Source organism: Sciurus vulgaris, assembly GCF_902686455.1.
Source record: "Sciurus vulgaris genome assembly, chromosome: 9".
NCBI lineage: Eukaryota > Metazoa > Chordata > Mammalia > Rodentia > Sciuridae > Sciurus > Sciurus vulgaris.
Window position 1 is genome coordinate 28,482,192 of NC_136469.1, and position 13,199 is coordinate 28,495,390.

General features: G+C 31.2%; 1 protein-coding gene across 4 annotated transcripts in view; it reads right to left on the minus strand.

The window, feature by feature from the left end:
• LRBA (LPS responsive beige-like anchor protein) overlaps positions 1-13,199 on the minus strand; it is a 723,813-nt gene that overhangs the window by 197,436 nt on the left and 513,178 nt on the right. For all 4 annotated transcript variants that reach the window (XM_079154183.1, XM_079154182.1, XM_079154184.1 and 1 more), the window contains exons 41-42: positions 6,250-6,367; positions 4,079-4,181 (exon numbers count right to left, since the gene is read on the minus strand). In XM_079154183.1, the coding sequence (XP_079010309.1) occupies positions 4,079-4,181; positions 6,250-6,367 (221 nt within the window). The remainder of the gene's footprint in view (positions 1-4,078; positions 4,182-6,249; positions 6,368-13,199) is intronic.

The window sequence follows — 13,199 nt, forward strand, 5'->3', positions numbered from 1 at the left end:
CAGTAAGAAGATATACACCCCCATGCTCTCACCTTATACCATAAGAAATGCTTTGACTAACATTTCTCTCAGATGCTTAGTAGTTTACTTGGAACAATATAAATACTAGTTAATAAGTCCATATACATAAAATTAATATTTGAATTCTGGTTTATTAATGGTTAGAGATAGAAGCTTTAATATACACAGTCCTTAATATAGAGATTTGATATTTAAATTGAAGAAAAATTACAATGTATGATATAATAAAGTAAAAATCTAATCATTTTTATCAAAAAGATAGGATATTTTTAGGGGGAGGGGGTAAGCAGGGATTGAACACAGGGGTACTTGGCCATGGAGCCACATCCCCAGTTCCATTTTGTATATTATTTAGAAATAGTGTCTTACTGAGGTGCTTAGTATCTTGCTTTTTGCTGAGGCTGGCTATGAATTTGCAATCCTCCTGCCTCAGCCTCCTGAGCCGCTGGGATTACAGGTGTGCGCCACAGCACCCGGCAAGACAGGAATTTTTAATCTGAGTAATCAAACATACTAAGAGTTCAAATTAAAATGAGTATAGAACACATATTTTTATAACTTAGATATTTTAAGTATGTTTGGAAATCTTAATTCTTCAATGGTCTTGATTGTATATAATTTAACAGAGTAACATTTACATTTACCAAACTTTGGTGTACAATTTGAATTTGATCTTTTTTTGTTTGTTTGTTTTGTTTTGGTTTTTTTTTGTACTAGGAATGACTGAACCCAGAGGTGCTTAAACCACTGAGTCACATCCCCAGCCCTTTATATTTTATTTAGAGACAGGGTCTCACTAAGTTGCTGGAGTTGGCTTTCAACTTGTGATCCTCCTGACTCAGCCTCCTAGCTGGGATTACAAGCATGTGCCACCATGCCTAGCTTGAACAATTTTGAATATACATATTTTGGTAACCACCATCACAATTAAGGCACATTATCAACAGTCACTTCATATTCCCTTGCCAAGTCCTGGTCTCTGGCAAACAATGAGCTGCTTTCTGACTCCATGAAGTTTTGCATTTTTACTAAATTAATCTAACAGAAACAATCTGTGGTTATGACATATGAAGCTCACAACTTCTTTGCCTAACTTCTTTGCTTAGCACAGCACTTCAGCAATGTCTCTGTGTTGTTGCATGTGATTAATAGTTCGTTTTATTTCTGAGTTGTATTCCATTCTACGGATTGCTACAATCTGTTTATTCGTTCCTAGTTAAAGGACTGTCAAAAATGTTTCCAGTGTGGAACTGGAATAAAACTGCTATTAATATTTACTTAAAAGTGGAAGCATATCTATATCCTCACTACCCTTGATAAATGCCTAGGAGAACCAGTACAATATACACGATGTGTAAATGTTATTTTATAAGAAAACTGAAGATTATTTTTCTAAGTAACTATACTAATTTGCGTTCCTACCTGTTTCTAGAGTGCCTAAACTATATATCCTTATTAACATTTCAGATCATCCTTTTCTTTAACTTGTTTTTCTCAACTCATTTGCATTTATTACTCTTTAAAGCAGAATGTCCTTTTCTATTTCTGGAAATCGGGTTTTTTAAAGAATAAGTAAAAGAGTAAATTCATTCTTTTTCCCCTATTTTTATTTGCACTTTAGATGCACATAATGGTGAAATTCATTCTTTTCAGGGGTGTACAAGGTAATAGGTTTTCCATACATACACAGTTGTGTAATGCCAAAACAGTCTCAATGGAATATTCCCATGATCCCCAAAGGTTCCTTCACTTTCTCCTTTGTGTTCAGATTTTTACAGGCTGTTGTTAATTTGATTTAGTGCAAAATATTTTCTAATAGCCCTTACATATTTATATATAGGCCCCTACTTTACATAAAGTATGTTAATTTCCAAATATCCAGGGATTTTCAAGGTATCTTTTTGTATTTGATTTCTGGCTAATTCCACTGGGATCTGAGATTTCAATGCTTTTAACCTTACTGTGATTTGTTCTAGGGTTCAAAATATGCTCAACCTGACTAACATTACATGCGTGCTGAAAATGAATGCCTATGGTACAGTGGTTTAAACATGTGACATAGGTCAAGTTGACTGTGATGTTCTAGTCTTCGATATTCTTATGGATGTTTTTGTCTGCCTGTTCTCTGAATGACTAACCAAACAGGGAGAAGATGTCTATATTTCATTCTAGTTCTATCTGTTTTTGTTTTATGAATATCGAGGTTCTATTCGATATGTATAATTTAGGCTTATTTCTTGGCAAATCAGCTTTCTTGTCATTGACATGTCATTCTTTTTTCAGATATTAATGTTCTAAAGTCGCCTTTGTTTAGTAATTGTTAAGGGTTGAATTGTATTTCACCTAAAATTCCTGTGTTGAAGTCTAATCTAGTAGCTCAGAATGTAACCTTATTTGGACACAGGGTATTTAAAAAATAATCAAGGCAAAAAAGAATTAATTAGTGTGGGCCCTAATCCAATATGATTGAGGTCCTTATAAGAGGGAAAGCTGCCCATAGAAAAAGACATAGGGAGAATGCAGCCATTTACAGGCAAAGGAGAGAAGCCTGGGGCAGATCTCTCCCTCATATTCCTTTGAGGGAACCAACACTACTAACAACTTGATTTTGGGCTTGAAACCCCCAGACCTGTGAGACAATACACATCTAATTATTCAAGCAACCTCAAGTACTGTGACACAATACGTATCTATTGTTTAAGCAACCAGTTATAGTTCTTGGTCATAACAACCCGAGCAAACTAATATAGTAATGATAGGGAAATTCTACACATATCGACTATTTTTTTTAACCTAGCAGTGGCAAGGGATAATTTTTCCCCTCTTTTTACCTTTAACCTAATTGTGTCTTCATATTAGAAGTGTTTTTTTTTTTGGGGGGGGGGGTTGCCATTAATAGTCATTTAGGTTTAGTCTTTCTTAGCTATAGTTAATAATGCTACAATAAGCATGGGAGGGCAGATTATAGTTCTTCAATATACTGCTTTCATTTTGTTAGATACATAACCAGTAATGGAACTGCCGAATCATATGGCAGTTCTATTTTTAGCATTTTTGGAGAAGTCTCTGTACTGTTGTCCGTAATGACGATACAAATCTACAGTTACACAGAATGCATGGATTCCCTTTTATCCACAACTTCACCAACACTTGTCACCCTTCATCTTTTTGATGAAGCCATTTTAAAGGTACAAGGTGCAAGCTCACTGTGGTTTTAATATGCACGACCTTGATGATTAAGTGATTGTGAATGATTTCTCATATACCTGTTGGCCATTTGTTGTATTTTCTTTTGAGAAATGTGCCTTTAAATTCTTTGCTTGTTTTTCAACTGGATTATTTGTTCTGTTACTATTTAGTTGTTTGAGTGTCTTATATAAATTGGATATTACCCTTGATCAGACTTAAGAGTTTATAAATATTTTCTTCCTCATCCATAGGTTGTTTGTTTACTGTGGTGATTGGTTTCTTGACTGAGCAGAAGGCTAATAACTTGATACAATCCTATTTGTCTATTTTAGTTTTTGTTGTCTGTCCTTCTGGGGTCTGATCTAACACTGGGTTTTATCTCCCTTTTTTTGTTTTGTCCATTATGATGAACATGTAATATATTCATTTTTTAATGACAAAAAGCAAAAATGAACCTTTTCTAACTTGGGTTAAAAAAATACACAAATATACACACATACTTACATCATGGCACATACTATTTCAAAATATAGTAACTTAAAAATATAAAAATTTAAATTTTCTGTCAAAGAGATAAAAAGTATATTTTGCATATGCCTTTATCAGGATGCTGGGAAAGTCTGGTGAATTTTGTATTTAGTGATTATCTGCTGAGTACCAACTCAGTACTAGACACTGTACCATACATATATTATAATGCAATTGATATGAAATAAAACAATACCTAATAATCATCATTTACCACAAAAAAGTAAATATTCATTTCATAATAAGGATATTAATAAGATTAATTTTAATAAGCATATTAATAGTTAATTAGCGAGAATAATGAAGATTATTTTCCACATTTTCTTATATAAAACAGTACCTGGTTTGAGGTAATCCAAAACTGGTTCCAACACCAACACGAGGTAGATAGTTAACCACTTTCTTTACTGTTGCAGGGTCTGGGAAGTTGAACATTACAGCAACTATGAGAAATAATTTTTTAAAAATTAGAACACAATATGATGCCCTTTTGGAGAAACTGATTTCTTGGTGTAATGTAATATTTGCATGACATTCAAGCACCTATTAAACACAATTCTCATGATGTTCTCTTTATGATAGTAAATATCGAGTTTTAGTTAATACTTCAGAAAAGATATTCACTTCACTTCTGAATTTTCTAACCAAAGACAGTTCTTTCTCTAAATACTATCAGGAGTTCTAACAACTATTGTAACATTAGTGTAATATGAAAATGAGGTTACCTAGCTACAATTTTTAATTTATAAAATTGAATTTTGATGAGTCAAATTTATTTCTATGAATTTCTAGAAAGAATTATTAAAATTCAATTTTAGAAGTTAACCATAAAACATTAAAAGCTATACATAAGTCATGATACCTTCATCCATTTATTTCCAATAATGAACAACTTAAAAGTAATTCTCCTTACAATGTTTACATGTTGATGCCTCATAAGTTCATATAATTCAGAATAATTTATGACCTCAAGGAAAACAATAATCAAACCTAAGAGCTTTCTAATAATCCTATTTCTATAAATACATGTTTGAGAATATCAAGAAGCATCTATCAATATATAAACATATTCAACATATAAAATATAAGTTTATGAGAGTCATCTATATATCTTTATCCATTTTAAACAAGAAAATAAAGTCATAAAATCAGGAGAGAGAATTCAGAAGATACTAACTTTATCAGTCTTGAGATTTTAATTTTATGTTAACATTATATCAGAACTATATATAGACCACAATGCTCATATAGAAAGTGGTCCTCCTTCTCCATCTGTCCTAAAAAAATACTTCAGGCCAAAAAGAAAAAAATTACAAATGTTGCTGCTTTTAAACACTGCCATTACTAACTGGTCACTGATCATTCACTAAGCACCTACATAATATTTAGTAATGTCATTACCATTTAAATAATGCCATGTATCATTTAAATAAGCTTTCCTTATATAGTCACTATTGTATTGAATTCAGGGGTAAAACACGAAGAAAAATCCATCATAGGTTATGGCATATGACCAAGGCCAGCAGGGAATGGCAAAAGAAAGCACTCCCACAAAAGCAAGAGTGCATAAGAAATTTCAAAGAAGGAAAATGAATGAGGATGAGCAAGTAATAAATATTGTAAGGCTTCAACTCCTTTGGGACAACAAGAATACAGACTGAACTAAAGTGTGAAACATTCCCTTGATTATTTGCCTAGAAGAATAATGTTTACATTAGCGAAAAAGGTGATTGTGGGGAGAAGACTACACAGGAAAGGGAAAAACATTTTTCCCTAAAGATGTTTATATTCCCTAAAGGCATATGATTTCAAGGAAAAAATATATGTATATGTATAGATTTTTAAAATAACAACTGGTAAAGGAAAAAAAAAAAGAAACCATCAACCTACATATATACAAACTATATGTACAATAATCTCCAAGTTTTATATATTTTCCCTTGTAAACCTCCACTAATACCCAATGATGCTTTTCCTTCAAATTAAACTTGTCCCCCTCTTGTCTTAATGGATTTCACCAAGTTCCATTCTAAACCCACAAATAGAATTTTAGCTCACCTTTCAAGAATGATGTAATACAAAGCAACCATGACAATTCAATGTAATTTTCTGATGGTCCCTTTATAAATAGCAATAGATTAGATAGAAGAAAAGATAAATGTATGAGTCATTTGATTATCTTCTGCTCCCAAATGCAGCCACCTACCAGAAGGAGTTTAAGCATCAAAATAATGCTAAAAGATATCAATAAATGGTTAAATATTCCCCATAGTTACACAATCTTATATCAGTCTGTGATATAGCCAGAAAAGGAAAAGAAATTCAAATTATACTGTAAGTAATCAAGAGGATGGAGAAAACCCAGGAAGATCCATGTGGTACAAAAAAATGAGGTCAACAGGGCACAAGGTAGACTACAAAATCCAATCTAAATGGAAACAATATGATATGTACAAAAATGAAATCTGAGAGAATTTAGTTTTGTAACAATGTACTCCTGAAACATATTACCTCTGTTTGCCATAAAGATCTCCAGGGCTGTATTTTGCAAAAGATAACGACGAGAAAAGATGGATCGTATCTCTGTGAACAGCCATTTTCCATGCAGCCCTTCCGTGTATGCCAGGATCTAGTGAGGAAAAACAGCCCAAATGAGCGACAATAGCAAGCTTTTTTGTTTTTTGTCCTTTCTTCAATTAAAATAGACTATTAAGAAAAACAATTTCAAAGAACTTAACTAAGAAAATATGTTTTAACTTATATGAAAGAAGCCTAAATGTAAAAGCAGAGTAAAATTATACAGCATATAATTATAAAAATATACTTGGGCTTTTAAAAACAATGACATAGTCCATTGCTTCTCAGGAAATGCGTGTTATATTATTTACTGATTGATTTTTCAGTAATGAAAAGTTTCAAATAAAACCTTAAAAATAAAGAAAACTTCCAAAGAATGTCATACATGCTTATGAATCACAGATACAAATTAGTTTCACATGATTATAATTTGTCTAGTTTACATATTTTCAAAAATAAATGTAAGTTCATAACTTTAAAGAATGATCACACATTTTAAGGTCATTGTTAAAGGCAACTCATTCAGAAAACACAAAGACTAACTGTAAAGAGGTTAAGTATCATTTTGTCAGCTAAAGCTAAGTATAAACCTGCAAATGAACTCAGCATAATCTCCCTATGGAGTAGGTGGTTGTCAGAGTAACTTGTTACAATTCTTGTCATTCCATGTGACAGACACAATTGCTTAAAATGCTTTGCCAATTCAAAGTAATCCTGTCTTTAGTCCTAAGCCACTTTGTTGCCTTGCCTTGTTATTCAAGTTTTGTTTTTCAAAAAGATCATTTCAAAAGCCCAATTATGAAAGTGTTAAAGGAAATCACATTCAACATTTCTCTGTACAGAAAATGAACATTTGCTATCAAGACTTGATGAAAATCTACAAAAGCAAATTAATTTCAGATATCACTTTAAAGAACCACCATTTATTCTACACAAACTGCCTTTTTCTTTTCTCATTTCCATTTTCCAAATCCTAACTGCAAACAAATCTATATTCTTTGACATAAAATGCAGTTTCTCTGAAAGAAGAAAAAAACCTGGCTTACTTCAGTAAGTACACATTTCAATTTTTCTAGAGAAACAATTCTATTATTGGCACAACAGGAGCTAAAAAAAGAGGGTTCAACTCTAAAGTACAGTGTTTTTTTATAATTAATAAAATGAAAACTTCAAAGAATATGACAACTAACCATTCTCTCAATTTTGAAATTGGCAATAAAGAATTTCTACTACTCAGTTATACAACAAATAACTGTGTAAGGAAGATCAAGAGAAATGAACATGCAGACAGAAGACAAAAATACTAGTATTACTCAAAGATTTTTTTTAATCTCTTTTTTCACCCTCTACCTGGAATGTTCTTCTCCCAAATCTCAACATACTTGACTCATTCTCACATTTAGATATCTGATCAGATGTTACATCTTCAGAGAAGCCAAAGGACCTAAACCCTACTCTCTGCAGTACAACCGCATCCCACCCCAAAATCATCAAATTTTCTTCATGACATTTATCACTGTTCAAAATTATAGTATTTGTTTGTCTTGCCCCTTCCGCAATAATACTAAAGTAAGTTCAATTTGAGAGTTGGGGATGTAGTTCAGTAGTACAGCATTCTGCTTGGCACCTTTTTTGTGATCTTGGATTTGGTCACCAGCATGATCAAATAATAATAATAATAATAATAATAATTTTTAAAAATAATATTTAAGCTAAAACTTTTAATACAGTCTATGTTCACTGACTTGAAAAAGATGTGGCATTGGGGTGGGGCTGTAGCTCAGTGGTAAAGCGTTTGCCTAGCATGCATAAGGTACTAGGTTTGATCCTCAGTATCACATACAAGAATTAAATAAAGGTACTATGTCCATCTACAACTAAAAATATTTTTTAAAAAAGAAAAATATGTGGCATAAAGTAGTTTTTTTGAATGACTAAATGAATTGTAGTAGCAAGTTCCATATATGTTTCCCACTTGATTTTCTCTGACACATATATTTTGACAAAATTTCAAGACATTGAAAATAATTGAGAAAATGGTTATTTACATAAATATGCAGAACTCTGGATTCTTGAGAAAAACTGGAGTATCTGGCAAACCTGGATGTGCTAAATGGTAATAACTGGCAAGCACTTTCTCTATTTTGGTATAGTTTTCACATCGTTCATTACTAATGTGAAATGAGCATTCAGTCACTTACTATTATCTACCTAGTTTCCATCTACATATGAGTTTGCCACCCTGGATTTATCATACTTTAAAGAATCTAATATATGTTCAATAACACTTATAAATCAAAGTATTCTGTTACTGTATTCATAAGGAAAATGAGGCCCAGGCATGTTAAATACTTAATAGAAAAGACTCTTGGCAATTTAGTAGCAGAGTCAGCCCAATTCCAGGTTTTCTAATCCAAAAGTCTGGAGCTTCCATTAAAAACCATATTGTAACATTTCTAAAGTATTATAGATTTGTTAAACTAGAACCTAACTCACTGGATATTTAATCAACACATTCGTTTTCCTGCACTTGAGTTAAGGTGAAGGAGAAAATCAAAAGAAAAAAACAACAAAGGATCCTTTATACTCTTATGATATGCTAAGAATATCACACATTGGTCTGAAAATTTTACCTTTTGTAAATATAGAGTTACATGGTAAGACCTGTCGCTCCTAACAGTGATGCCAACCACTGCACAGTCATGGTCATGCAACTAAAATTTTAATTATATTCTATGGTCTTCCATTTATTAGAAGAACTAACCTTACTAAAATACTGTTGTAAGATTTTTGATGTACTGAAGTCATTTTTTGATTAATCAAAAATTAAATTTATATCCCATTCCTTTAAGTTGTATGATTATTCAATGATTGATTTTTTAAATACTCCCTTAAAATGTTTTGTTACCAAATGTCAAAAATATTTAAAAATAAACAAAATGACATGTTCCATGTACCCACCACTCAATCTTATAAAATCCTAATATTTTGCCATACTATTGCATATATTTTGAAAATTAACTGAAGTACTATAGATAGTATCAAAACTATCCCACATAACCCTTTGGGATCCCATTTCCTCTTTTGTCACAGCCAATCAGAATTCTTATTTTGAGGTTCATTATCCCCAAGCAAGTTTTAACACAATTAAGTAAACATATGCTCATAAACAGTCTCCAGCATTCCTCTGTATGTTTCCAAACCTGAAATGAACATCTCATTTTAGTGAGCTTCCAAAGTTAAATATAAGAAGGCATAGTAATATTTTCAAACTCAAAGAAAAAAAAAAAAAGCAGGAGAAACACAAAATTGTTTAGAACTGCCAAAGGTATCAAACATTTAAAACTTGTACAAAAAAAAAAAAAAAAAAACCTAATTTTTAACAAATGAAATTCTATTGTTACAGTCAAGATAGTTGGGGTTTAAAACAGAATTGAAGAACATCTGAACTAAAGAATTACTACCTGAAATTGATATAATAACATTTCTTTAAAATATTCATTAGGAAAAGGTGTCAGTACTGAAAAGCAGCTGAGGCCTAGCTAAGCAAGAGGTTCATTTCTTATTGGAATAGTAGTATATGCTGGGTCCATAGCTTCACTTCAAAGTCTCTGGAGTTCAATTAAAACTGGATTAGGTAGAAGCAGACTCTTCTTTGGGACTTTCTGTTCACTGAAACTCTACATATACTGACAACACTCTAGACAGAGGTCTAGCCCTCCAATGAATCAGTTGCTATGGAAACAGTATCATTACCATTGCTCTGCAGTTATGACCCCAAGTCTACAATAGCTTGAAAAGCTTAAGCCCACAGCACTCTCACTGAACTGTTTACCAGCTTGTTTTATTAGTTAGTATGATTATTAGTGAATTCAACTTTGAATTTTTTCTTATAATTTATCTCAACAAAGCTGGTTTATGAATTAAATGAAGTATGTTAGGAGAAAAATATCAATATTTAATTTACATATATATAACAAATACATTACTTTTCTTTACATTAAAAAACCAAACATCTAAATATTATTTAAAATTGTGCCTTCTGAAAAAGTATATATTATTTTTTCCAAATATACACATCTTTCTTCTATTCTACAAATAGTATACTATAAATACATAAGACAATTTTTCATCATGTTGCATTTATTCTAGCTTAAAAGCATTTCATCTCTTTTTTAATGATCCATTTTGCAGAAGTCTATGAATTAATCTAAGTAAAACTGTTTTCTCATCCTCATAAAAAAAATAGAAACTCACATTTATTGCCCAACTAGATGATATCTTTATTTACTGAATATCAGCTGTTTTTGAAAACTAGATTTAGAATGGTTAGTCACATTTTTTTCACTTAAGTTAAAAAAAAAAGGGAGGCTACTCTCAGTAAATTTTAAATGTTTTAAAATTCTCCTTAGAGGATAAAACTTTAAAAAGTGGGTAATATTTAATCCCCAGAATAAGAAATATTTATATGGAAGTCATACATAGAATCAACAATGGGTAATTTTAAAATACTATTCTTGCATTGGGGATGTGGCTCAGTGGTAAAGCACATACCTAGCATGTCTAAGGCCCTGGATTCAATCCCCAGTACCCAAAAAAAAAAAAAAAGGAAACAACACTATTCTTTATGTTTAAAATTAGCATAGTATACTCTATTTTAAATACCTACTGATTTCTGGAGCAGTTTTACTCTTTCAGACAATTCCTTACTGAATTCTAAAGAAGTAGATAATGAGATGAAAATCAGATGACTGATACCAGAACAGTATTTGAAATTTCACAACAAAACCATTTCCAATTTTTATATATATGTATATATATTAAGAAAAATATCTTAAACCTAGCATAAAAATGTAATAATTTCATCAATCAAGCAATAATGCCATTACTAGCAAAGTCTAGAAAATATTCTCTATATCCTATATTCAGAGAATACAATTATGAATTATAGTCACAAGGTTTATACTTTAATATGAGAAAACAGTTAATATTTGAAATATCTTTAAAATGAAAACATAAAAATACTCATCAACTCAGCAGCAAATATATGTGTAAATGTTCTACTGACAATAAACATAATTTCAACAATTTAAAGTAATTTTAAGAAAGTACTTTAAAGTTTATTACTATTTATTACTATTTTTACTATTAATAGTTTTGTATTTTGTTAGATATAGTTGTCTCTGAAACTTGATATCAAAATATGACAACTTATCCTACTAAATACTGAATTTTAGTTGGTCTAAGTATTTTTACTGCATCATCATTCATGATTTTAGTTTAAAGTCCTCAAAGAAATACTTTTAAAGCAAGATACAGAGATCATTTTTTGAACATGGAAAATGACTTATAGGTGACTAATTTTAAGATGGTAATTTCATCATTAAATATATAACCATGAACACTTAGAATGTCTCACAGGCTTTAAAAAAATAGCAAAATAAAATTCATGAATACTAAAGGAAATTTCCTTTTAAATTAATTACCAGTTGTTATTTAATTATTTTATCTGTATAGTATATTTCCTCCTGCTTACTAGTGCTATGATGTAGTACAGTATTCTCCTTAGCATTTTCATGGGTGACAAATTCAATTAAACATATTCATTACTCTAATGTTCTACTTGGCAGTTTTAGTCAGCATGAAAAATTAAAAATATATAAATAAAATGCTATATGACCTTTGTATTGATTGGGCTAAAATGGCTTTAGCTTGGGTGTGGATGATGGGACAGTTGGGAGGGGCAGCAGGGGAGCACACAAACACACAGACTCTTGTGTTTTCTCTTCCAATTACTGAGGGAGATGATAAAACCACAGCAAATGATGTATCAGCTCATTTTATCTTATCGCTTTGGGGCTAGGTGACAATGAAGTTCATATTTCACTGGCTCCCATTGAAGATTGTGAAAATTACTTGCCCTCATGACCTGAAATTTCACTAGAAGACAGAAATTTCTCTTCTGCAAAGTAATGCAATTTTTCAGATGTCAACCTTTAGCCCAGCTTTAAAAATTAATTTCATTTATATTAACCAATGCTATTGATATTTTCACAGAACGCTCTTTGATACATGAAGCACTGACTGGCAAATTGATGTTGCTTTAGATGGGTAGAACTATTTTATTTTAAGCTGCTATGGCAGACAGATTTATGGCAAACTGAAATTCCCACTTCATAATTTAATATTTGTGCAAAGTGATACACTTTTAAGTTCGTGGCCTGTAAATAATACAGATTCTTGGTTCTATTTTCAATATTCCTCACCTTAAAAATAATTTGCATTCTAAATGAAGCACCATAAAAGTCATCTGTTACTGAATTAACATTTAATATATCTTAATGAGTCAAAAGCAAAATGTACTAACGAAGAAAAAGAACAAAGAAGGTATTTATCCATCTTTCAACTAATTTTTAATTCAGTTTTTAAATTTAAACTAAAACTATGGTATGATTTTTTTTTTAAAAGACGCATCCAACATCTACAGCAATGGGTATTAAGAAACAATATTAAGGAACATGAATGTACTTCACATCTTTTTCACAGCAGCACATAAGGCAAAGAGTTAGGTATTAAATTTGCAGAGCAAGATCAGTATGAACTTAGATAAGTTTCTGAATTAAAATTGAGATATCTGAGCTTGAAGTTATCTTTTAAAATACAAACATAACAAAAGTAAAGCCCCAAGGCCAATTTTATTTTGAACAAGGTGTGAAAGGTTCCCAGATAGTACCATTAACCTGTACAAAAGGAAAATTTCAATATAAAATTCTAATTTTTTCCCCCAGTACTGGGGATCCAACCCAGGGGCACTTTATCATTGAATTATATCCTTAGCCCTTTATATTTTGAGACAGGGTCTCATATAAGTTGCCCAGCCTGGC